At 42.1% G+C, this 27,252-nt stretch overlaps 1 protein-coding gene across 21 annotated transcripts in view; it reads right to left on the reverse strand.

Moving 5' to 3' along the window:
* Positions 1-27,252, reverse strand: part of KLHL3 (kelch like family member 3) — a 260,598-nt gene that overhangs the window by 103,420 nt on the left and 129,926 nt on the right. For 2 of the 21 annotated variants that reach the window (XM_074313564.1, XM_074313555.1), the window contains exon 1: positions 9,920-10,365. The exons of 14 other annotated variants lie outside the window; for them this stretch is intronic. In XM_074313564.1, coding sequence (XP_074169665.1) covers positions 9,920-9,975 — 56 coding nt within the window. In that variant the 5' untranslated portion in view covers positions 9,976-10,365. Of the gene's footprint in view, positions 1-9,919; positions 10,376-27,252 lie in introns of those variants that run through there. 5 more of the 21 variants (XM_074313574.1, XM_019740223.2, XM_074313575.1 and 2 more) reach the window with 5 other exon arrangements.

Here is a 27,252-nt window from a genome sequence, read left to right on the forward strand (position 1 = left end):
CACACTGTGGCAATGTCAATTTCCTGGTTTTCGTGTTGTGTTAAATGTTCAGGTTTAACTTCAGAAATGGTCTGTGCTGGTCTTAGAAATTAGAAGAGATCACCAAGTTTACCAAAGACTCGTAAGGGCTGGGACTTCACTGGAAGCACGGGTAACTTCATGGGAGACTCTCGTTGGTCCTAATGTCGCTGCTTATCAGAGGCGCTCTGGTCATCATGTTACATGTCTCTTTACCCCCATCACTGTTTCCTTTTGGTACACATTTGCCTGCTACATGCACTGTCTTCATCCCTTAATTTTCAACCTTCTTTGTTTTAGGTATGTTTTCCCCATTCTTGCTCTCCTTCCAAATGTTGCCTGTACACCACTGACAAAGTGATCCTTCTTAAAGGTCACTCTGATCACATCTTTCAAATTCTCACTGCCAATAGGTCTCTTAGGGGCCATGAGAGTTACATATAAGTTAGAGGCTCAGTCATAGCCCTCTGCTCCCATTTGTTCTCTCTCTATATATATATATATGGTGCCCATGTAAGATGGCCTTTCACAGGATTCTACAGCTAGAAAGCTGAAAAATCATCAGTCTACAGGGTAAAGACATGATTCTTGCCTACTATCCAAGCCCCTCCTTGGCCTGGACTGAATATAAATGCTAGTCTTACCTCGCACTCATTTAAATATTTACTGAATACCTATTCTATACGGAGCAGATGAACCATCCACTACAGGGGATTCCCCCTCCCTCTTCCTGTATCAAACTCTAAATACCTGTTCTTCCAAGACTAATTAAGCTTTATCTCCTCTATGAAACCCACTGAATCCTTCGGTCCTAAGTGATCTCTGTCTTTCCTAAATTCTTACAGTATTTCTGGCCTAGAACTCAATTGGCACATAGAATATTGCCCTGTGTTTGCTTACCTTTTCATGGAACCCATCCTACCACCCGTCCCTCTCACACTAGATTCAATATTCCTCGTAGGCAAAGACCATGGGTCTGAGGACTATCTGTATGGCCTGGCCTGCGCAGCCTAGAGCCATACCCACAGCAGGCCCTCACTACATATTTGTCATCAATAAACTCTGACCTGAAACTCTTTCACTTGTCCTTACCAGTGATAGCAGAGCAGAGTAGGATAGCCTGCCCCAACCACTGCCTCCAATCCAAACAACTTAAAAAAACACAAGTAGTGTTGGCCTTCAGAGTTGAACTATAAATCAATACCCATAAAATATTAATTATAGAGTTCATAAATAAAAATATATAAGCTCTAAATATTAGGCCCTCTTCCCCTGGCACACCACCCAAGGCCCTTTCTCCTGCCCTACCTGATCCTCTAAATTCCAGATCCACCTACCCAATGTCTTGACTCCCCCACTTAGGTTTTGCATAGTAACTCATACTCAATATATCCAAAATTAATGCCCCCCACCCTCCCTCAAGCTGACTCTTCTTTCTGTATTTTCTATCTCCAAGGTATAACCAACCCACTCACCTACCCAAGGCAGACACTGGGATGTCATCCTGGACATCTTCTTCCCTCTCTCCTCTCTCACATCCCCTGCAGACAGCCACGAGTCCCATCAAGCCCATGTCCTTTCGTATCTCTCCACTCGTTCCCTCTCACAGTCACTGCACCACCTCAGCCCAGGCCATCGTGATCTCTCGTCTGGATTACTGCGATAACCTCCTGCCAGACTCCAGAGTGGTCTGCACAGAATGTCCGTGTGAGCAAGGCAAGTTCTAAGTGAAACTTCTCACTGGGTCCTCACTGCACTCAGAACAAATCTCAGAGATCTAGCCTGGTCCTTCATAATCCCATCATTGCCCTGAAGACTTCTTGTTACTGCAGTACTGAGATACTTGAAATTGCCTAAATACAGGGCTCTTTTGCCCTGTCCCCACCCACTCTCCCATATGTCTAGCTTGCTCCTACCAGTCCTTCAAGCTTCTTGTTGGACGTCTTCCCTGTCACCCACCGGTGCCCACTAGATTAATTTCCCTTCTTCTGTGTTCCCACAGTACTCTGTGCTTCCCTCTGTATAATAATGCGATTACCTCTTACTTCTCTGTCTCCCCCACACAGTGTGTGCTGGTAAATGTTTAACAGTTGGTTGGGAGGAAGGGAGCCCTCATTTGTAACATTTGCCAATTTCCAAGGTGTAAATACTCCCACCATGGTAGATTTCAAGCTACCAGACGCAATGTCACTGAGTATGTGGAGTTGGGAAGAGTTGTGTAAGGGCACGTCATTATGCCACCAGAGAGTATTTCCACTGCACAGAGATAACAAGAGACAGAATTAAGAAGCCCAGACCATAGTAAAATAATTAGGAAGTGATGAGTTTTGAATGTTTATTACATTGTTTTTAATACAATTAATTGGTAAGTTACATCATTTGATTTTAATAAGGGCTGTATTTAAAAACTGATTCACAAAATTCCTGAAATTTTTAATAAGCAACTCTTAGAAGTGAGTAAATGCTGGTTCTAGCACAGCACTGCCCACCCTAGAATCTGAGTTGAGAGCCAGGATGGTGTCTTATTTCCCTCTCAATTAGCCTCTGGCATATGACAGGTGCTCAGTAAAGGATTATTGAGTAAATGAATGGACAGGTAAATAAATGAGGCATAACTACCAACTAGTCCCTCTTTCCTCACTTCCCCGTATTAAAATGATGGCGGCTTTGTCCTTCTCAACTTCCCCTCATTCCTCCTCCACGGAAGGGGGGTTCTTTCTTAGCCAGTCCAGTTCCCTGCATTCACGATGAAGAATCAGGGGCATTGGGGTGGGGGAAGGCAAGACAAAGGCAGCATCAACTGAAGAAGGGGGAAGGAAGCAGCAACCAGGGTTGCTTACTGTGTCAGCTCTTAAGCTCTTTCCACTGCTGAGGAAAATTCAGGCAATGAATGGAAAGAAACGAATACTGGAAAGCATGTCAGCAAAGCAGGAGAAGGAAAAACCTCTAGGTAGGCTGAGTGTGCAGACGTGTTTGGGGCTCTGTCAGATGAGGCGCTCCGGAGCAGCCGGGGATGAGAGGAGAGGAAAGGAAACTGAACTGCACCGCCTCTAACACGCTTCAAGAGATGCAAATAACGTTCAGGCAGGGTGGGCTGATACAGGACCACATACAGAGCCCAGGAACATTATGTTCAAGCTACATGAGACAGAAGAAAGGCAGTCACCTGAAGAAGGCAAAACCACTCTGAGTTGGAGTAAGACTATACCAAATGCATTAAAATCCCTCAACAAAAAAGTATCTTTTAGAACAGGACACCGAAAAACAAGATTCGGACAGAGAAAGCCCTCAGTCCCACTCATCTCCCACTATCTAGGAAAGAAAATGATTTAATTATCAGACATAGTCATTTGGTTCAGCCTCAGGTCAGATCCCTGTTGTGGAGCTTAAAGTCTCCAAAACTCAAATGTCATAACTCAGTCCCTAGCTTACCATGAAGTCTTTTGATCATTTTGGCCTCCCCCATGGTTCTCCTTCAGGAAGCAACAAAGCGGTGGCAGGCCCTCAGGAAAACCTTGCTAGTAATAGTTTTCATGGCAAATTAACAAACTGCCCTTCGGACCGTTGTACTTCAGGTTCTCATGATGAGTTCATTAGCATGACTGCTTCCCAAGTCTGGCCGGGAATGGGACGCTGACAAGCTAGGCTTTCAGAACCTACAGGGCTCTGGGGAACTGGCAGATCTAGTGTGTATCCCAAACCAAAAGTGCGAGACTAAAATGACCGAATTGATATTTCTCCTTCTGAATTCAGGAAGGACCTGGCAACTGGAAACCGTCCAGGCAGCAGGTTTCAGGACTTGATAGTGCAGCAGTCCTGCCACCAGGAAACACCACCTACACACAGGCAGCCAGAACGCCCCATATTCTGCATCCTCCTTCAGTGGTGCCCGTTCAGGCCATGCCTCAGTCCAGGGGGGACACACATCCGGAAGCGACAGCTCCTGGGCTGCAGCTAGTAAGTTAGCATTTACTGAAAGCCGATGATATGTTACAGCACTTTACCTCCTGTCGTGCGGGGCGGCCTGCGGGGTCTCTGCTCCCGCTCCCCACACGAGAACGCAGGACATGGTGAGGCCAAAAAGGAACACCCATGGAGCCATAGATGGGGGAATCATACCACTATATTCTCGCTGGTGGCTGGATTCACACAACGTGTGACCTGCTGTCCGCTTTTCTGCCAACTGACTGACTCCCCTTGCTAGCTGCAATCCGCCGTCCTAACTGCAATCCGTGCTTGCTAGGTCAGCCACCATCCTCTTGTTAGCCCCCATTTTTTTGCTAGCATAGCCACGACAGTTATATTAGTGGCCAATGGCTCACTGGTTACAGCTGACGGCCAACTAGCCACAGCTGATGGCCATGCAATCACAGTTGATGGCCATTTACTACCTGAGCCAGCACCTTTCTATGTGCGGCCGAGAGCCTGGAAACTGCTCTCTGAGGCTCTGTCCCCACCTCTCCACTGTCTCATTTTATCTTCAGAACAACCCTGAGCAAGGTATTATTATCCCCGGAGGCACTGAGATAAAATTTACCCAAAAGTCCCACACAACTACTACATGGAGAGGCAACACTCAAACCCAGGTCTCTCTGACCCCGGGCCCATGCCCATCACAGCAATGCCCACTGATGTGGGATAACGACCGCAGCCCATCAGGCCAAGGCGGGGCTCATCTCTCAGGTCCTGCTCTCTGAGGTTCTCTACTGCGTGGCCAAACCAGGCCAAATGGAAAACACCTGAATCCTCCAGGACCTGTGACATACACAACACTACTTCACCCCACTGATTGTGGGAAACTGCGCCATGTCCTGGAATCAGTATTATCCATTGTACTGAATTTGGAATTTTCACACAAGCCCATCATGACTCATCAAAGCTGACCAGCAGCTGCAGCCATTCTTCTAATGTGCTCAACAACAGGTATGTTACTAATCGCATTCCTAAGAGTCCAATTCACAGATCGCTTCCTTCAAAACCCAGGGGGGAAATCTCTGAAGGAGACTGTGTAAAAATGTAAAACAAGATAAATGCTTGAGTTCATGCAGAATTAGACGAAGCGAGAAAAAGACTAAAAGAAAACACATCCCTTATGTGGCATTCGGGAATCCAAGCTTCTGACTGGTTTGAATAGGAAGCTGAGCTCTTCCCATGTGTGTGGTTTTGATAGAAGCTACAACACTCATGAAAGTTAAAAAGAAAATCCAGGAAAGTTGTGCTCTGGCTCTGAAAACCCTTCCAAATTATAAAAAGTCATAGATTTCTAGCTTGAAGACCGCTGAATTTATTTAATGGGGGGAAAAAATCTAAAAACAAAGATGTTCATTTTTTAATATAGTTTATTAATGTTCTTTTCAGTCTAACCTAGTTTTAGGGTTCATCCAGCAATTGAAAAAAAAAAATTAGGTCAGTGTCTACAAAGCCAAATTTCATCAAATAATGCACTTGCTCTAGAAAATTTACCCCAAAATGTTCTTGTCTGGATTTATAATAACAACCTAAAACCTAGCACGCAAGATCCTAAAACACCCAAATCTGAGTATGGGGAAATAAGTGGTTTCTTTCATTGACTTTGTTTTTTTGCAGCTGAAAACCTTACTTAGCCAAAAAGTATTTCCAAAATGGAAAATTTGGTTTCAATTATCATAGATGAAATGTACATCTGCTTCAGGCAGTAGTGATGCCCAAAAATGTCTTTAGAAGTTTCTACCTGTGACGTCTATGGGTAGGAGAGGACTCAGCAACATGCTGGGGAAAGAGAGAAAAGGCTGGAGCACTCAACACTTGCCCTTCCCTGGGTTTTGCCAGCATTTCACCTGCTGCAAAACTCAGCATTTAGAGAGCATCGGCTTTCTAAGTCATGTCTTCTCAGAAAATACGATCTATCTGTTCCTAGATCAAGGGCAAAAAGATAAGCTTCTTCCAGCTCCAAAAGAAGCTCCCTCCCTGAGACCCAGGAGCAGGCCCTCTCCGTCTGGGGACTGCTCACACATTCACAGCATAATGCTGGGCACACGGTGTCCCCCTCAAGCAGGGGCATCCTGATGCTTCTGATAAAGAAAACCACCACAGTTTTAAGAAAAATGGAAAACCACCTTCCCCTTTTCATGATGCTTCTTCCAAAAGCTGTGGTTCTCTGCAACTCTTGCAGATATGCCAGAAAGCAGGCCTGGGAAATTTTTTTAAATTGTAGTAAAATATTACATAACATGAAATGTACCATTTTAGCCATCTATAAGTATAACAGTTTAGCAGCAGTAAGTACACGAATGTTGTTGTGCAACCACCACCACCATCCATCTCCAGAACTTTTTCATTTTCCCAAAATGAAACTCCGCCCATTAAACAATAACTCACCATTCCTCCTTCTTCCCAGTCTCTGGCAACCACCATTCTAATTTCTGTCTCTATGAATTTGACTATTCCAGGTACCTCACATAAGTTGAAAATTTATTTTAATCCATTCACAAGGCTGATTTCCAGAACTGAAACAAAATCCTAATAGCAGGAGCAACTACCATCTTCAATGTCTATCTGCTCTACACACACACACACACACACACACACACACACACACACACACTTAGCATCAGAAGGTCCTGTAGGGAGCTAGAGAGCTTGCAGGATACAGCAAAGGTGAGTGCAAATTCACAAGTTCTAAAGATTTCGGCCTGAACAAAGGTGTATCCAGTTCATGGCTCCAAACCACCAAGGCATCCAGAAGCCTCAGGGTGTCTATTAAAAGGATTAAGGTAGGTCTTCATGAAACCTAGAAGATGAAATACCAAGCCCTGTGTGGTATCTTACTCTGAGAAGATAGTTTAGGTAGAAGCAATATGATGGCCCAATAAACGCTCCCAAATTTTCTCATGAATGACCCCGTATAACCTGCTTATAGGAAGGCCATAAAATAAGCGTTGGTTAGTATCCCAGCATGAGTCCTGGGGTACAACAGGGCAACAGATGAATATCAATGATAACGGCAACTCTCATTTCCTGAGTACTTATTCGGTGCCAGAAAAACTATACTAGGTACTTCATACATATTGCTTCATTTGATCTTCACAACAACTCCATGAGGCATAGATACTGTTATTACTCCCTTTGCACCAAAAAGAAAAAGTATTTCTGAAAAAAAAAAAAAAAATGTGACGCACTCAAGGTCATATAGTTTATGAAGTAGACTCACTGAAAGGTCTCTGTTACTCCAAAGCCCATGATTTCAATTAATAGCCTTTCAAGGTAGAAGTTATTTTCATACCCTCATGGCAAAGAAAGAAAATTGTTCATTAGAAATCTCTTGGCTGAAAAATTTTAATGCTTAAAAACAGCCCCGATTAAGCTTCAGCAGGTTAAGTGTGGAACAAGCCCCAGATTCAGGATCCCTCCAGTCTCTGGAGGTTTGACATGTGATCCTAGGCCAGTCACTCGGCTTCTCTGGCCCTGGGTTTCCCAGGGAACTTGTAAAACAAGACTACTTCCCCCGTTCTCCCCCTACGTCAAAGCATTCCATGGGGTCAATTACCCGTGCTGAGATAATAAGGCCGATATCCAAGGATGAACCCATTGGCCAAAGGCTTCAATCTTCTCTCTCACCAACTTTCTTTTTAGTTATCAGAGCTTCTCGCAGAAGTTGTCAGCTAATCAGCAAATAGTTATCCAGCACCTACTGTGCATGCAGTCACACAGTAGGCAATGTGGACTATTCAGAGGTACAGGTATCGTCCTTGAGGACCTATCGCCAAGTTTGGGGACTTACACGATATATGAAACAAAAGCACAAAAAGACCTTGTGGGTGGGCCTATTATTCAATATCCAACTATGAGATACAAACTAGAGGTACTGAAATTCATATGAACACCAGCCAGGACTAGAAATGCTGAGATTTCTTGGATAAAGAATTTTAAAACTTGATAGATGGGTAACTTTTGGAAAAGAGGAAGGAAAAGGCATTGCAGGCAAAAGGAACTCTGGAAGATAAGGATCTACGGCTGGATGGAGTTGTATACAGGATGGGTGACCACAAGAGACTAGTAGACCCCTTGGTGGGGTATGGGTGAGCCTATGAGAGGATTGGAGACTGGAGGCAGACTTCAGAAGACGAATGCCTGGCACGGTAAGCTAGACTTGGAGAGGAAACAAAATGCAGTGAGCTGCATGACCTGCTGAATGTTGGAAGTTGCTCCGTTTGGATTTCTTTCCTAGTCTCTGTCTCCAAAAGGGAAAAGCAAAAGAACGTGTGCAAAAACCAGGTGTTATAAAGCCAAAGACATCAGCCATCCCAGCTGAGTCACCAGAGCACTGAAGAACGAGACAGCTTCTTGAGGGCAAGGACTCATTACATTTCTGAACACAGTACTGGGAACACATTTGGGGCCCAAAATGCGTGGGAAGCAGTCCTTGGATCTGCTGCTGCTGCTGGTCTCATATGGATCTTGTAGCCCTGTTATAACATGGGTCAAGAAGACAGGCCTGGTCCAGAATCTCTAAACCTCCATTCACATCACCCGTGCCCTTCTGCTAGCTACCAGGCCAATAGGAGGTGAGGACACTGCCCACGTCTGCCCCAAGCCTAGGAAACAGGCCACATGGAGTCCAACACAGCTCCTGCTACAAAGAGCACCCAGGGAGAGGATATACCAGCAGCACACTCAGTCTAAAAAGTCCCAGACTCTGCCTGTGGGAGTCACATCAAGAAACACAGTCCCTGGGGCCCCAAAAATCATACCAGTTCTAATGGGATCTAGAGACGTTTAATGACGTCATTCTGCAGCATGAGATGCAAGAGTTGGGACAATCCACGCAAAGGCAAGTGTTTACTGAGGTTCTCTCCAGACAGTGTTGATTTAGTTAAACCTGTTATCATGTAACCAGCCGGTTACCATCTGCATCAGACTGGCAGCTCAGAGCAGCCGCCCTCCTCCCAGTGGTGGCTTCCATGGCCTGACCCCTCCCTGCTCTCTTCTCACCTCAAGGAAAATGGCAAGCCTTGTTCTTTCCCAGCCGCAGACCCACAGAATGAAGAGGCTGGCCCAACATGAGGAGATGTTTTAACACAAAGACGGAGGAATGACCTGCCCTTGCGCTGTACTGAGCACCTTCACAATGAAAACAGCAGATCCTCAGATAATAGTTTAAAATTTACATGCATGTGCCTGCCAGGAAACAAACCCTTGCTAGTAAGATCCAGCTCGACAAAAGTACTTAAAATCCCTTCTGTTGATTCCTATTTCGTAAGAAACCCCTGGTGGAAGAAGCAAGAGTTCCTCTCTAGCACATACCTTCCAGTAACATTTATAAACTTTCCAATGCAAATGGAAATCAGTTTAAAGCAAGTATCATCTGACAGGTTTCTCTCCTTCTTACTTGAACTTGTGCGTGTATATAGGAACACGCACGCACACACACGTACACACGCACATACGCACACACTTTTAGGAAAGACATCAGCATTGCATGATTGCTGAAGATTTGAGCAATTCGATGTGAAAATGCAATCACTCTATGCCAGGCCAGCCCTGCTATGACATCAAAAAACCCCCCACCAAAGAAAAAACACCCCGGGAAAGTAGCCAGGAAAGGGAAACGCCTCCTTGAAACAGCCTGAGAAAGGCAATCCTGATTCAGCCCGTGCTGAAACTATTACCAAACACCAGCCAGGAAGTCCCTTCTTTCAGGGTGCTCCGCTGCCCAGCAAACCCAGACCTGCCTTTGCGGAAGCTAGGTCTCTGGAGAAAGGGGCTTCCCGGCTCTACTCTGCTGCCCACTGGGATCCATCAGTGGCCAGGTCTTCAGACCCTGCCTAGCCAACGCAAACACAAAAGCTGGTGGCTGCCCCGAGAGCACACATTTACTTACACACATACTCACACACAGCACAACACAGACATGCATACATACCTTTCACCCTCCATTGTGCGAGGCCCAGCGGGGGCGGCAGCTGCTGAACTGTGCATGCACCCAGGGATCCTAGCTCTGCTCTCAGGCTGGCAGCCAACCAGCGGGAGATCTGATCAGCAACAGTGATTCAGCATGGCTGCAAATGAAGCCTCCTCCCTCTCGATCCTCCTTCCTCTGACTTACTAGCGGCAGCTTCTACCGCAGAAGCAGCAGCAGCAGAAAATGTCTTACCCAGAGCTCCCTGCAGCCCTTTCAGCTGCTAAAAGCAGCAACCCACTTGCTCCCCCTCCCCCGCAGGCTGGCTGCTCCTCCGTCTCCTAGGAACAGCGCAGCTCCCGCAACCCCAGTGCACTGCCACCTTTCCAGCTGCCTCCACATCTGCGCAGGCATCCCCGGTCCAGGCGACTAGCCCACCCCAGGGGCTCCTGTCTCCTCTGCCTAGACTGCAAAGGCTCTGGCAGCTCCTCACTAGCCCAGGAAACATTGGCCCCCACCTCCTGCCCTGCCCCCACAGGCCACGAATGAGTCTGTCAGCCCCGCCGGATTGCTGGAATGAGGAGGCCCCTCTGTGGCTTGCAGAGGAGTTTATCCACCTGGGGAAATTGACTTGTAGGTCACCGCTCACGTTCCAATTCCTCCTCCCAAAATCCGCAGTAGCTCTGAGAATCTGATAGATACAGAGTAGTTAGGGGGAAAGAGCCTGATTAAACTGAGAAAAATGCAGAGAGAAATTAGAAAAGGGGGGAAACTGGTAAAAATAGGTGCAACTGAAACAAACCCGATTTTATGGCACAAGACCAAAGACGATTGCCGTAAAGCCATCCCAGTGAATACTGCAGACATTTATCTTCCTCCGCCACACTGAAACACCACCAATGCCATAGCACAAACCTAAAATATCTTCCTGAAGTCTGTCCTGTTGAAATTTGACTTAAGTATGTCTCTAACTAGTTAGTCTCCCATTGATTCCCCCATTTCCAGCTGCAGATCTCTTACACCCTGTAATCTCCAGCTGTCGAGACTCCATTTGCACTAACTGAACTCTCATACCTAATCTCAGGAAAGACAAGAGTCCAGTCTGTCTCCTCGCCACAGCCAAGAGGCTTAGCAGCCGTTCAGGCAATCAGCACTGATGGTAGGTTAGCCACAAAAACGGGTCTAGGAGTTTCCCTGATGCCTCAGAAAATCATCCGTGAGCACCTCCAGGCTGGGACCCTCCGGGAAACACCGGCGCTTATCAGGACCCATGCGGGCTACTCCGAGCTATCTGAGTGACTTTCGGCAAGTCTTTTCCTTACACTGGACCTCAGTTCCTCATCCACAAGACAGGGTCCAACCAAACAACCTCTAGAGTCCCCTTCAGCTCTAAAATAACATGATTCTAAAAATGTCTTCAATGCTCCATTTTTCTTCTCATTAGAGTAATCTGTAAGGTTGTTTAAGAAGAAAATGTTACTGGACTCTAGATTTTTGTGGGGGGCTTCAGGTAGGACAACATGACACATATTAAAGTACAAGAAATGCTCAGTACATCTACTATTGTTATCATTTTGAGCTGTTAAAGTTTCTTCACTGCTATAAATCCCTACAACCAAGTGGGGAAGGAGGGACACTGACGTTAATAGAAACTTAAACTTTTTATAACCTTTCTATAACCAGCAGAACTCAAACTGGCGAGGGTGTCATTCTCAAAGATTATCTCCCTACATCGCAGTGTCCTCTTAGATGCAGCCATTGCCCAAATTCACTCTTTCTCAAGTGAGAAGAGGCCTGGGTGATTTTCTTTACCGCTCGCCCTCCCCCCCACCCCCAGTCCTGTGTCAACACTTCTTCCTTTCACAACAATACTCCTCATGTCTTTGCCCTCTCTGTCCCCTTCCTCCTCTAATCAGCCTGTGGCTCTACTCCAGATATTTCCTCTTGAGGTGAATCACAGCAACCAGGAGAAGCTGAACATCACAAATAAGGAAACCGAATCCCAGAACTGTGCGAGAGTACAGGCACCCACCAGGAAGACAACTGGGTGATTCATAAAAGGGACATAATTAGATGAGTCTCTTTCACAACTTCATACCCTCATTCACAACTCCACCATACAAGAAAAGGGGGAAATGTTACATCTAACAAACCAGAAAAAAAAAAGAAAAAAAAAGGCCAGGAAAGGAAATACTTAAGGGCTGAGCATATTCAGGTTTCAATACACAGCCATTAAGAGCCAGTTTAAAATTTTACAGAATTTCCTTTGCAACCTGCTTTTGCCCTCAGTACAATATATGTGTTGGAACGACACCACCACCACCTGCACACTTTATTCACCACTCAATCCACAAGAGGTATACAGAACAGAGACAACTCAGAGAAGGGCACCAAGAAAAGGCCATCTAATAAAATCAGGGTCAGAGCTAAGCCAAGAATCAAAGTCTCCAGACTCTTGGCACAAAGCTCCCATCCTAATCTTCTCTAGTTTCAGAGCTACGGTTTACATTCTCTACCTTATTATCCAAATGTTCTCTGGGTCACAGCCTGAACCTGTTTACTCTAGGCTAACTGTTCTAAATGGATTTCAGATTAAGAAGAGTTGCTACTGGATTCTTGCAGTAGAGGGAAGCCAAAGGAACCCAAGTCAGTAGTGTCTGCTTGGAGGAAGAGGTCCTATCGTTGGGATGCCTAGCAATAGTGTCTTACCCCCTTCCTAGCTCTCCTCCCCATACCCAGGGTCCCTCCCACAGCTTACCAATAGTACCCAGTGGCCCCACCACTCCATCCCAAAGCAATATACCCAGCCATCCACATCAACTTTGTTCAGAATCCTTCAGGTCTATGTGGCTCAGGAAGAAACCATGGTAGGGGATGAATCTTTGCTGTTGTTTGTTTTTTTAAGTGGATTTGGTCTAGAAAGTTCTCCTCTCCACCCTCCGTCTCTCCACAAGTAGCTAGTACAGCATAGCTTATCTGGAGACAGGCCAATCATTCTTCCTTTTAAGTGTCTTTTTCCTTCTTCTCTTGGTCTTATCCTCCTCCTCCTCCTCCAGGACTTCAGTTCCTCATATTTGCAGGCACCATAACACAGCAGAGTGGTCCTACACCTAGCTGTGCAACAGAACCTTCTGCCCAGCTGACAAATACTGTAGGCATCAGGGGACCAAAAGGCACAAGAAACTCTTTAGGGTTATGGAAATGTTTCATATCTTGACTGTGGTGATACACAATTATATACAACTACTACATTTCATCAAATTAGACACTTCAAGTGGGTGAATTTTATTTTATGTAAATTATACCTCAATAAATCTGGGGAAATAAATGCACTACAGGACCATGCTCCACCACACACCTATGGAGTTAAGGCCCAAAGAGCAAGAATTTGAATGAACTTCACAGGTGACTCTAAAGCACGGCTAAATGCAAAGATCACTTAGGACAATGAAAAGATCTATTAGAATCAGGCAGACCAAGGTCCAAGATATGACTCCAGACAAGTTACTTTACAAGTCTCAATTTTCTCATCTGTATAAAGGAGATAATAATAATACCTACCTCCCAGGGCTGTTAGGTTTCAATGAAAGTATATAAAGCACTTAGCAACTCCGGACGTCATCAAAATGGCGGCGTGAGGTGAGCCTCTGTAAAGTTCCCCTGGAATACGACTAATCGAACAACAATAACTCCACAAAGGACTCCCTGCACAGCAGACAGGCAAGACGAAGAGGCCCACTACTGAATTCACCTAAAGGTGGCAAATCGCGCAAGCAGGGGAGGAGAGAAGGGAGAAGTGCGGAGACGGAGCCACGTGGGCGAAGGACGCAGACCTAGCTCAGTGCTCCGAGCTCGCTGCTTCCCGGAACTACCGCAGCTGTGGGAGAGGGAAGAACTCGGACTGCTAGGGCTCCGCCAGGGCTCCACAGGGCTGAGGGGACAGCATATAACACGGCTGAACCCAACGCTCACGGCAGAGACATCGGAGAAAAGACTGAGGGAAGAAGGCTGAAAACGGTGGTTTAAGCCCTCTCTGCAGCAGAGAATGGAAGCCTTAGGCACTGAGACTAGCCGCCCTCCCTACCCTCCCAGAGCTCGCCCCGCCCCCACCTGCCCGGTGCTAGAAGTGGAACAGTAGCAGTGTCAGATCAAAAGAACAGAATATTTGCTGTTCTGAGAACAGTGGACCGCAGACACAGATTTGCAGCCCAACTAGATCCGGCAAAGAGGAGGGAGCTGTGGAAGCAGGACCGGCTGTGGTGGTGGTCACCGCCATTGCTCTGTGCCACCTCTCACAACTCACCCCACCCCTGGCCCCACCAATCTGGGCGGATCCCTGCAGGAGTAAACAGAACTGCTGAAACATACGGGCTCTAAATCTGGTGCAGGAAGAGCTTTGGATCTTCAAAAGCTCTCCGCATACCCACACGGACACTGCGCCCCGTGACCCAGGTGAACTATTAACAGAGAAGAAGCCCGTCTCCCAGGGAATCGCCCCATTGTGCGAGAAGCTGGAACAGTGCAGAGAAAACATAGCACTACCATGTGAGAGAGAAAAAAGACTGCAGTCAGAGAGAAAATAAAACATTCTACCTACAAGTACTGGAAAACAAAAGAAAGACCTCTTCCTATCAACCTGTTGCAGAAGCCACTCCTGTAGATGTCTAGGAAGAAAAATAATAAACCAGTAATGGCTATGAATAACCAAGGCAACAAGACAGCTCAGAAAGGAAGTGAAAAGTCACCAGAAAAGGAACTTACAGATATGGCAATATGTGACTTAAATGACAGAGAATTCAAGATTGCAGTTCTGAAAAAACTCAATGAGATGCAAGAAAACACAGAAAGGCAGTTTAATGAACTCAGAAACACAATCAAAGAACAACATGAGCATTTTACGAAACAGATTGAAATTTTAAAAAAGAACCAAATAAAAGAATTTCTGGAGATTAAGACCTCAATAGAAGAAATTAAGAATTAAATAACCAGCTTAGGTAGTAGAGTTGACCAGATGGAGGAAAGAATCAGTGACATCGAAGATAGAAACCTGGAAATTACACAGATGGAAGAAGAAAGAGACTTGAGACTTAAAAGAAATGAAAGAACTCTACAAGAACTTTCTGACTCCATCAGAAAGAGCAATATAAGAATAATGGGCATACCAGAAGGAGAAGAAAGAGAGAAGGGAACAGAGAATATATTCAAACAAATTGTTGATGAGAACTTCCCAAACTTGTGGACAGAACTGGATCCTCGAATCCAAGAAGCAAATAGAACACCTAATTACCTCAATCCCAACAGGCCTTCTCCAAGGCACATTGTATTGAAGCTGTCTAAAATCAACAACAAAGAAAGAATCCTCAAGGCAGCCAGGGAAAAGAAGACGGTAACTTACAAAGGAAAGCCCATTAGATTATCATCAGATTTTTCAGCAGAAACTCTACAAGCCAGGAGGGAGTGGAACCAAATATTCAAACTATTGAAAGAGAGAAATTATGAGCCAAGAATAATATATCCAGCAAAGATATCCTTTAGATATGAAGGAGAAATAAAGACCTTTCCAGACATACAGAAGCTGAGGGAATTTTCTAATACACGACCTGACCTACACTATAAGAAATACTAAAGGAGGCTATTCGACCACCATCAACTGGGACAATTTGTGGCAACCAGAACATAAGAAGGGGGAGAGCAAAGGCCTGAACCGGAATATGGGAATGGAGAAAGTAAGCGTGCTGAAGAAACTGGAATACTCTAAATACCAAACTTTCTTTTACATAAACTTAAGGATAACCACTCAAAAAAAATCCAGAACTGAAATATATACTGTAATAAAACAAGAAACAGAGGGAAACATCACAGGATACCACCACACAGAAATAATAGACAACAACAAAAAGGCAAAGAAACAATGGAGACACAGCCTTACCAGAAAACTAAAGATAGAATGACAGAAAATCCTCACATATCAATAATCACCCTAAATGTAAATGGACTGAACTCACCAATAAAAAGGCACAGAGTAGCAGATTGGATCAAAAACTAAACCCAACCATATGCTGTCTCCAAGAGACACATCTCAGCTACAAGGACAAGCATAGACTCAAAGTGAAAGGGTGGAAATTGACACTCCAAGCAAATGGTACCCAGAGAAAATCAGGTGTAGCCATAATGATATCAGATGAAACAGACTTCAGGTGAAAAAGATAACAAGAGACAAAGATGGACATTTCATAATGGTAAAGGGGACTATACAACAAGAAGACATAACAGTCATCAATATTTATGCCCCCAATCAGGGAGCACCAAAATATACCAAGCAACTACTAACAGAACTAAAGGGAGAAATTGACCAAAACACAATTGTACTAGGGGACTTAAATACATCATTGACAGCTATGGATAGATCATCCAAACAGAAAATAAATAACGAAATAGCAGCCCTAAATGACACATTAGATGAAATGGAAATAATTGACATATAGAGAGCACTTCGTCCTAAAACATCAGACTATATATTTTTTTCTAGTGTACACGGAACATTCTCAAGGATAGACCATACATTGGGATATAAAATCAGCCTTAGCAAATTTAAGAAGATTGAAATCATACCAAGCATATTCTCTGATCACAAGGCTTTGAAATTGGATATCAACTGCAAAATGAAAGCAGCAAAAAACACAAATACGTGGGGATTATAAAACATACTTTTAAAGAATGACTGGGTCAAAGAAGAAATTAGAGGAGAGATCAAAAGATACATAGAAACAAATGACAATGAAAATACATCCTACCAAAATTTTTGGGACGCAGCAAATGCAGTTTTAAGAGGGAAATTTATCTCATTACACGCCTATCTCAAGAAACAAGAAAAATCTCAAATAAATAACCTCATGTTACACCTTAAAGAACTAGAAAAAGAAGAACAAGTGAAACCCAAGGTCAGCAGAAGAAAGGAAATAACAAAAATCAGAGCAGAACTAAATGAAATAGAGAACAAAAAGACAATAGAAAAAATTAATGTGACAAAGAGCTGGTTCTTTGAAAAGATTAACAAAATTGACAAACCCTTGGCTAGACTCACTAAGATAAAAAGAGAGAAGACACTAATTAACAAAATCAGAAATGAAAACGGGGAAGTTATCACGGACACCACAGAAATACAAAGGATCATCCAAGAATACTATGAAGGACTATATGCCACCAAATTCAATAACCTAGAAGAAATGGACAAGTTCTTAGAAACATATAGCCTTCCAAGGCTGAACCATGAAGAACTGGAAAATCTAAATAGACCGGTCACCAGTAACGAAATTGAATCAGTCATCCAAAACCTTCCCAAAAGCAAAAGTCCGGGACCAGATGGCTTCACTAGTGAATTCTACCAAACCTTCAAAGAGGATCTAATACCAATCCTGCTCAAACTCTTCCACAAAATTGAAGAAGAGACAGTACTCCCTAACTCATTTTATGAGGCCAACATTACCCTGATACCAAAACCTGGTAAGAACAATACAAAAAAATAAAACTACAGACCAATATCTCTGATGAATACAGATGCAAAAATCCTAAACAAAATTCTAGCAAATTGAATACAACAATGCATTAAAAAGATTATTCATCACGACCAAGTGGGGTTCATCCCTGGGGCACAAGGATGGTCCAACATCCGCAAATCCATCAATGTGATACATCACATAAACAAAATAAAGGACAGCAATCATATGATTATATCAATTGATGTAGAAAAAGCATTTGACAAGATGCAACATCCATTTATGATTAAAACACTTAATAAAATAGGTATAGAAGGAAAATACCGTGACATAATAAAGGCCATATATGACAAGGCCTCAGCTAATCTCATAATTAATGGTGAAAAACTGAAGCCCTTTGCTCTACGTTCAGGAACATGACAGGGCTGTCCCCTATCACATCTGCTTTTCAACATAGTGTTGGAAGTCCTTTCCAGAGCAATCAGGCAAGGGAAAGAAATAAAAGGCATCTAAATTGGAAATGAAGTTAAATTATCACTCTTTGCAGATAACATGATACTATATATAAAAACCCTAAAGACTCCACCAAACAGCTATTAGAAACAACCAACGAATACAGTAAAGTTGCTGGCTACAAAATCAACGTACAAAAGTTGATTGTATCATATACTAACCATCGCATTCCTATATACTAACAGTGAAATCTCAGAAAAAGTAATACAAAAAACAATTCCTTTTGCAATTGCAGCAAAAAGAATAAAATACCTAGGAATAAACTAACCAAGGATGTGAAGGACCTATATGCTGAAAACTGTAAGACATTTTTGAAAGAAATTTAAGAAGACACCAAGAAATGGAAAGACATTCCGTGCTCATGGATTGGAAGAATCAACATAGTTAAAATGGCCATATTACCCAAAGCAATACACAGATTTAATGCAATCCCCATCAAAATCCCAATGGCATTTTTTAAAGAAATAGAACAAAAAATCATCAGATTTGTTTGGAATCACAAAAGACCCCAAATAGTCAAAGCAATCTTAAGAAAAAAGAACAATACTGGAGGTATCACACTCCCTGACTTTAGCTTGTACTACAAGGCTATAATAATCAAAACAGCATGGTACTGGCAGAAAAACAGACACATAGGCCAATGGAATAGAATTGAGAACCCAGAAATAAAACCACATAAATATGGACAGATAATTTTTGACAAAGAAGCTAAAAACATACAATGGAGAAAAGACAGCCTCTTCAATAAATGGTGCTGGGAGAATTGGATAGCCACGTGCAAAAGAATGAAACTGGATTGCTATCTGTCACCATGTACCAAAATTAATTCAAAATGGATCAAAGACTTCAGCATAAGACCTGACACAATAAACTGCATAGAAGAAAACATAGGTACTAAACTTATGGACCTTGGGTTCAAAGAGTGTTTTATGAATTTGACTCCAAAGGCAAGGGAAGTAAAAGCTAAAATAAATGAATGGGACTATATGAAACTTAAAAGCTTCTGCACAGCAAAAGAAACCATCGACAAAATAAAGAGGCAACCAACTGAATGGGAGAAGATTTTTGCAAACAGTGTGTCCGATAAGGGGCTAATATACAAGGAACTCATGAAACTCAACAACAAAAAAACAAACAACCCAATTGAAAAATGGGCAGAGGACCCGAAGAGACATTTCTCCAAAGAGGACATACAAATGGCAAATAGACATATGAAAAAATGCTCAACATCACTAATCATCAGAGAAATGCAAATAAAAACCACAATGAGATATCACCTCACCCCAGTCAGAATGGCTATCATCAACAAGACAAATAGTAACAAGTGTTGGACAGGCTTTGGAGAAAAAGGAACCCTCATACACTGTTGGTGGGAATGTAGACTGGTACAGCCGTTATGGAAGGCAGTGTGGCGGTTCCTCAAAAAATTATGAATAGAATTACCATATGACCCAGCAATCCCTCTCCTGGATATCTACCCAAAATATCTGAAAACATTTATCCATAAAGACACATGTGCTCCAATGTTCATTGCAGCTTTGTTTACGGTGGCCAAGACATGGAAACAACCAAAATGTCCTTTGATAGATGAATGGATAAAGAACGTGTGGTATATATACACAATGGAATACTATTCGGAGGTAAGAAAAGATGATATAGGAATATTTGTGACAACATGGATGGATCTTGAGAGTATGATGCTAAGCGAAATAAGTCAGACAGAAAAAGCAGAGAACCATATGATTTCACTGATAGGTGGTATATAAACCAAAACAACAAAAGAACAAGACAAACAAATGAGAAACAAAAACTCATAGACACAGACAATAGTTTAGTGGTTACCAGAGGGTAAGGGGGGTAAGGGGTGGGAGATGAGGGTAAGGGGGATCAAATATATGGTGATGGAAGGAGAACTGACTCTGGGTGGTGAACACACAATGGGATTTATAGATGATGTACTACAGAATTGTACACCTGAAATCTATGTAATTTTACTAACAATTGTCACCCCAATAAATTTAAAAAAAAAAAAAAAAGCACTTAGCAGAGAGCCTGACCTGTAATAAGTACTCAGTAACCATTAGAAGCTATTATTTGCATTGCCTATGCCAATGCGACCAAACTATAGCTCTGTGAGTCCTTGATTCTGAGGTAAACAAGAAAGTCACCAGGGTAACTTGTGCCAGGAGGGCCTCCATGGAGCCATTTCCACATCTCCAGCAGTCACTATTACCAACAGGTCACCCAGGACTAGGCAAAACCAGAGCTGAATTAAGGCCCACCCACATCTGTATCACCAAAACTTCCCCTCAGATTCTGGACCGCTCTCCTAGAGCTGCTTGGTAGACTCTCCGTATAGCTGCTTAGAGTGCCCCCAGCCCAGGAAGCCAGGCAGAAACTGAACATGAACTTGAGGCTCAAAAGTCAAACGGTACACAGACTAGCACCTTATCCAGAGTAATGCTTGGCTTCCCTCAGGACTCCTCCTCTGAGGGTGGAAGGACCCATGCCCTGAGGAGATTCAAGAGAATAATCACCCGTGGTATTTGTGTTGTGCTTTAAAGCGTACAAAGTGCTTCACGTCCCTCATCTTTAAGACAATACCCCTTCAACAGCAATAACAGCTCCCATCCCTTTTCTATGTGCTCTGGGTCCGTCTCTGTACTCAACACTTGACTCGTACCCCTCTTCTTTCATCCTCACAACAACCCTATGAGAAGGGACTATTATTTCTGTTTTAAATGCGAGGTATATGAAAATACCACAGATTTTTACATATTTCTTTTGTATTGTGCAACTTTACTGAATTCCTTTACTAGTTCTAACAGTTTTTTTTATGAAGTCTTTAGGGTCTATGCATAATATTGTGTCATCTGTAAACAGTGATAGTTTAACTTCTTCCTTTCAAACTTGGGTATCTTCTATTTCTTTTTCTTGCTCTGGCTAGGACTTCCAATATGATGTTGAATAAAGTAGCAAGAGTGGCAACCTTGTCTTGTTCCTGATTTTAGAGGAAAGGCTCTTTCAGCTTTTCATCGTTGAGTATGATGTTACCCTGTTTCCCGGAAAATAAGACCTAACCAGACCATCAGCTCTAATGCGTCTTTTAGAGCAAAAGTTAATAGAAGACCAGGTCTTATGTTATGTTAATATAAGACCTGGTCTTATAGTAAGTTAAGACCTGGTCTTCTATTAACTTTTGCTCTAAAAGATGCATTAGAGCTGATGGTCTGGCTAGGTCTTATTTTCGGGGAAACACCATAGCTGTAGGCTTGATATATATGGGTTTTATTATGTTGAAGTACATTCCCTCTATATGCACTTTGTTGAGAGTTTTTATCATGAATGTTGAATTTTGTCAAATGATTTTCTGCATCTATTGAGATGATCCAATGATTTTCATCCTTCATTTTGTCAATGTGATGTATTACATTGATTGATTTGCATATGTTGAACCATCCTGCTTCCCAGGGATAAATCCCACTTGATCACAGTGAATGACTCTTTTAATGTGCTGCTGAATTTGGTTTGCTAGTATTTAGTTGAGGATTTTAGTTGTTCATCAGGGATATTGGCCTGTAATTTTCTTTTCTTGTGGTGTCCTTGTCTGGTATTGGTATTTGGGTAATACCGGCATCATAAAATGAGTTTGGAAGAGTTCCGTCCTCTGTTAGAACTAATAAACAAGTGAAGTTGCAAAATACAAAATCAATATGCAAAAATCTGCTGTGTTTCCATACACTAATAACAAACTATCAGAAAGAGAAATAAAAGTATCACATTTAAAATTGCATTAAAAATAAAATACTTAAAAATAAATTTAACCAAGGAGGTGAAAGACCTATATATTGAAAACTGTAAGACATTAAAGGAAAAAAATAATAAAGGCACAAATAAATGGAAAGATATTCCATGCTCATGGATTGGAAAAATCAATATTATTAAAATGTGCATACTACCCAAAACAATCTATAGACTTAATGCAATTCCTTTTAAAATTTCAGTGGCGTTTTTCACAGAAATAACACAAATAATCTTAAAATTTGTATGAACCCACAAAAAAAAAAACTTCAAATAGTCAAGACAATCTTGAGAAAGAAGAACAAAGCTGGAAGCATCACATTCACTGATTTCAAACAATATTACTAAGCTATAATAATTAAACCGTATAGTATTGGCATAAAAACAGAAACACAGATCAATGAAAAAGAGTACAGTCCAGAAATAAACCGACACATGTATGGTCAGTTAATTTATGACAACGTAGCCAAGAATATACAACGGGGGAAGGTCAGTCTCTTCAATAAATGATGTTGGGAAAACTGGACAGCCACATGCAAAAGAATGAAACTGGATCCGTATCTTACACCATACACAAAAATTAACTCAAAAAGAATTAAAGACTTGAATGTAAAACCTGAAACCATAAATCGCCTAGAAGAAAACATAGGCAGTAAGCTTCTTGACATAGGTCTTGGCAATGATTGTTCAATCTGACAACAAAAGCAAAAGCAACAAAAGCAAAAATAAGTGGGACATCATACTAAAACATTTCTGCACAGCAAAGAAAACCATCAACAAAATGAAAAGGCAACCTACTGAATGGGAGAAAAATATCTGCATATCATATATCTGATAAGGGTCTAATATCCAAAATACATAAAGAACTCATGTAACTCAATAGCTGTGATACAATTAAGAAATGGGCAAAAGGCCTGACTAGACATTTTTCCAAAGAAGGTATTTCAGCAGGTACATGAAATGGCCAACAGGTACATGAAAAGATGTTCAACATCATGAATCATCATTTGCATTTGATTAATGCAAATCAAAACCATGAGATATCACCTCACACCTGTTAGAATGGCTATTATCAAAAAGACAAGAAATAACACGTGTTAGCAAGGATGTGCGCTGCTGGTGGGAATGTAAATTGGTGCAGCCACTATGGAAACAGTATGGAGGCTCCTCAAAACATTAAAAATAGAACTAGCAATTCAACTTCTGGGTACTATCCAAAATGAAAATACTACTTGAAAAGATATACTCGTATGCACCCCCATGTTCATTGCAACATTATTTACAATAGCCAAGATATGGAAGCAACTTAAGTGTCCACTGATGGATGAATGGATAAAGAAATTGAGATAGATACACACACACACACACACACACACACACACACACTCACACACACTGCAACAGAATATTACTCAGCTATTAAAAAGAACATGGATGACCTTGAGGGCATTATGCTAAGTGAAACACTCTATGATCTCTTATATGTGGACTCTAAAAAAGAAAATTTTTAAACACTAAAGAAAACCACAAGCTCACAGATACAGAGAACAGACTGATGGTTGCCAGAGGCAGGGAGTGAAGGGAGGGAAACATGGGTGAAGGGGGTCAAAGGTTAAAAAAAATATTTTTCAAATGTAATACAATATACGCTCCACTAGAACAAAAATAAATAAATGTGAGGAAACTGAGATTCTGAGAGCTAAATGACTTGACCACAGTCCCATACATTTGAACACAGGTCTGTCTGCCTGACCTCAGAGCCCACTATTTACTATGCATTGCAGGCACTACCCCTATCTTACTACCTCCATTTTAGAGATAAGTCAACGAGGATGAGAGAAAGAAAGCTCAATAATCACCCAGGGAAGTTGGGAGCCAATCAGGGTATGGAACCAGATCTTCAGATGCCTGGCCTAATGCCCCTTTCCACCTCACCTGTAGATGGGGAACAACAGCATTTGAACCCTTAAAGATATTAATACAGGCTGGCAGCCAGGCTTCCAAACACTTACTATAAAGTCCTTTCCTCTGGACTCCTCTGGTTCCTTAGTGTACTAACCAGGCCTAGCCAAAGACTGCTCTTGGAGAAAGCTGGATGCACACCACTAGACCCCATGGAAGGGAAAGAAAAGTCAGACCAACTATAGCAGCAAGCAGGGTGCTTCACACAGGCCAATACATTGCAAACAGTCCTTCAAGGTCTTCCCCATTCCTTTCTCTCTCTCGAATCTTCAACCTGCAACTGGTGCCCTCTGCTGGTAAATATGTGCATCTCTTCATTTAAATAGTAAAATCTAATTATTACACCAATGGCTTAGAAGGGGGAAAAAGTCGGCTTCCTTCACAGAACATTCTACTCAAGAATAAGCATTCATTCTTACTAACAACTTATTCATAGGTACTTGCAAGTTTAAATTGACTGCACTGGTCCTGTATCTGTTACCTCTGCCTCACCTTCCTGGTTCTTTCCTTTCTGGGTATAAAGAAAACTGAGCTGTTTTACATGAAAAGGTAAAAAGTAGATGAGACAGAGCCCCAAAGTCAAGAATACGATGTGTGTGGGGGTGAGGTCAGGTGCACACATCTAGCAGGTACTGAGAATCGAGGCAGGAACAGGCTTAATGTAAAACCCATGAGCATATCTGTTCAAACATTCTGGTTTCTCCCCACCTTCATATAACTGCATGCTTGTAATTCATCTCACTGAATATCATACTCTGTGCAATGGGATGTACCAGGGAGCTACAACATATTAGGTTGGTGCAAAAGTCATCGTGGTTTCAGGAATTATTTTTAACCTTTTAAACCTCAATTACTTTTGTACCAACCTAATACATCTTACATGAATAGAATACCAAAGAGCTTACAAACTAATTGGAGAAATTACACAGGGATAAATATAAATAACAGTAAAAAACAAGAGACTCAAGAAAAGGTTCTATGGAAACTCAGTGGAGGAAGAGAGAGCTTCCATTTTGGGGGAGGGAGTAGGATACAAGGAATAAAAATAAAGTTGCAAATTTGGTAAATAATTCTGTGGAGCTTTAAAAAGGGTATTCATAATTACAAATAGTTGCTGTTATGCAATTTCAATTTCTCATAACTTTAAAATTGTTTTAAATAATTGAAAAGGTTTAATTGTTTAATCCTACTACTTTAGTGTACTTACATATTGTGTTACATTAAATAGCATACTATTATTACATATTTTTATAATTTTTTACTGTGGTAGAATATACATAAAATTTACCTTTTTTTTTAAAGATTTTATTGGGGAAGGGGAACACAACTTTATTGGGGAACAGTGTGTACTTCCAGGACTTTTTCCAGGTCAACCTATTGTCCTTTCAATCTTGGTTGTGGAGGGCACAGCTCAGCTCCAGGTCCAGTTGCCGTTGTTAGTTGCAGGGGGACAACCCACCATCCCTTGCAGGAGTCAAACCTTGTGGTTGAGAGGATGTGCTCCAACCAACTGAGCCATCTGGGAGCTCAGCTCAAGGTGCTGTGTTCAATCTTAGTTGCAGGGGGCAGAGCCCACCATCCCTTGCGGGACTCGAGGAATTGAACTGGCAACCTTGTGGTTGAGAGCCCACTGGCCCATGTGGGAATTGAACCGGCAGCCTTTGGCATTAGGAGCATGGAGCTCTAACCTCCTGAGCCACTGGGCCGGCTCAAAATTTACCATTTTATCCGTTTTTAAATGCACAATGAAGTGGCATTAAGAACATTCACAGTAAAAAAGAAAAAGAACATACACAGTGTTGTGCACCATCACCAACACCATCTCCAGAACTTTTTCAACACCCCCAAAGAAACTCTGTACCCATTAAAAAGGAACTTTCCATCCTCCCCTCCTCTAAGCCCTTGATAACCTCCAATTCTACTTTCTCCATGTATTTGCCTATTCTAGATACCTCATATAAGTACAATCATACAATATTTGTCCTTTTGTATTTGGCTTATTTTACTTAGCGTGTTTTCAAGGTTCATCCACGTTGTAGCATGTATCAGAATTGCGTTGCTTTTTATGGCTGAATAACATTCCATTGTACGGATACGCCACATTTTGTTTATCCATTCATTGGTTGATGAACACTGGGTTTTTTACATTTCACCTTTTCACAGAGCACAACTTAGTAAACATTTCCCTAATGTTTGACATCTATAGTTTCCAATCTCTTATTATAGATGTTATAATGATTGCCTTTATGCAAATACTGCTTTCCTTTCATTGGATTTTCTTAGGTTAAATTCCTAGTATTGCAGTCCTAGAATCAAAGGGTATGAATACTTTAATGGTTCTTCCTAAATAAATCAGTTATTTACCCTCCTCATTCATCATCTTTTCCAGCCTGATGGAGAAGTTACTGTCTGCAATTTCAGTTATAAAACTACAAAACTGTGATTAAAATCATTTGAGGCTATTAACAGATAGTTCTATCAAATGAAAATAAAAGCTTTCAAGTTCATGGATATATGGATCCAGAGATTTGAGGGGAACTGTCTGTGACTCTGATGTCAGGAATACAGTAGAAATTCAGAAGAGATATATCACGTGGGCATTTTTGCCACAACCTCCCTTCTGTGACCCAAGTCTCATCTTCTCTATAACAAAATCTTATTATAAGATCAGGACAGAGTAACTTCCTTCTCAGGGGAGTGGTATGAAGCAGTTAAATCAGACCAGCTTGCTATGCATTTCACTGCAGAGTTTACAAGCAAACAAAATATGATCCTTCTAGCATAATGACATACCTCCTACCACTGTTAGAAGATGAAGTAGCTATACTTCCTTTCTCCCTAAGGAATTACTTATGATGCCTGTGTCAACAACTGCCTTCACTTAGATCATTTTACAGCCCTATACAGACAGTCCTTTTCATAAACTTGCTTACAAAGAATTTACATGATGGCAGTGATTCTCCCCATGGTCAAAACTGCTAGAAGCTGGAATGAGAAGACCTAGAGATTCTGGAGAAAGTAAAGGAGTGAAAGCAGAAACTGCTCAGAACAGCTCTCCACCAGACACAGAGCTGGCTGACCTATCCGATAGGCTTTCCAAAATTGCATCTTCTACCACAACCTGATGTTTTTGAGTTAACTTGCGTACACTAAAAAAATGTTAGTTATCAGGGGTTCCTAAGACCAACCCTACATTCAGAAATTAGTTAGAAGAACTCACAGAACTCAGAACTAAGTGATGTACTCAAAGATGAAGTTTATTACAGCCTCAAAGTAAAGATACAGTCAGATCATATGGGGGAAAGACACAGCAGTCTGCAGGAATGCACGTGCAGGCCTCTTTACGGTCTCTCCCTGCCATGAGGCACAAGGGGTCACACAAAATACACTCGTATGTGATGTTTCTGCCCAAGGACTCAGTACTCGAGGTTTTATAAGCACTCACTACCTAACTCGTATCAAAATTCCAGACTCCTAGAAAGAAGGCAGGTGTTTAACAAAAATCATATTGCTTGCAGTCTAGACAGTGAACCCTTACCAGTCAGGGAACCGTGGAAACACTCCATAAATCCAACTGCCCATACA

This window comes from Rhinolophus sinicus, linkage group LG10 (assembly GCF_036562045.2).
Source record: "Rhinolophus sinicus isolate RSC01 linkage group LG10, ASM3656204v1, whole genome shotgun sequence".
Lineage (NCBI taxonomy): Eukaryota > Metazoa > Chordata > Mammalia > Chiroptera > Rhinolophidae > Rhinolophus > Rhinolophus sinicus.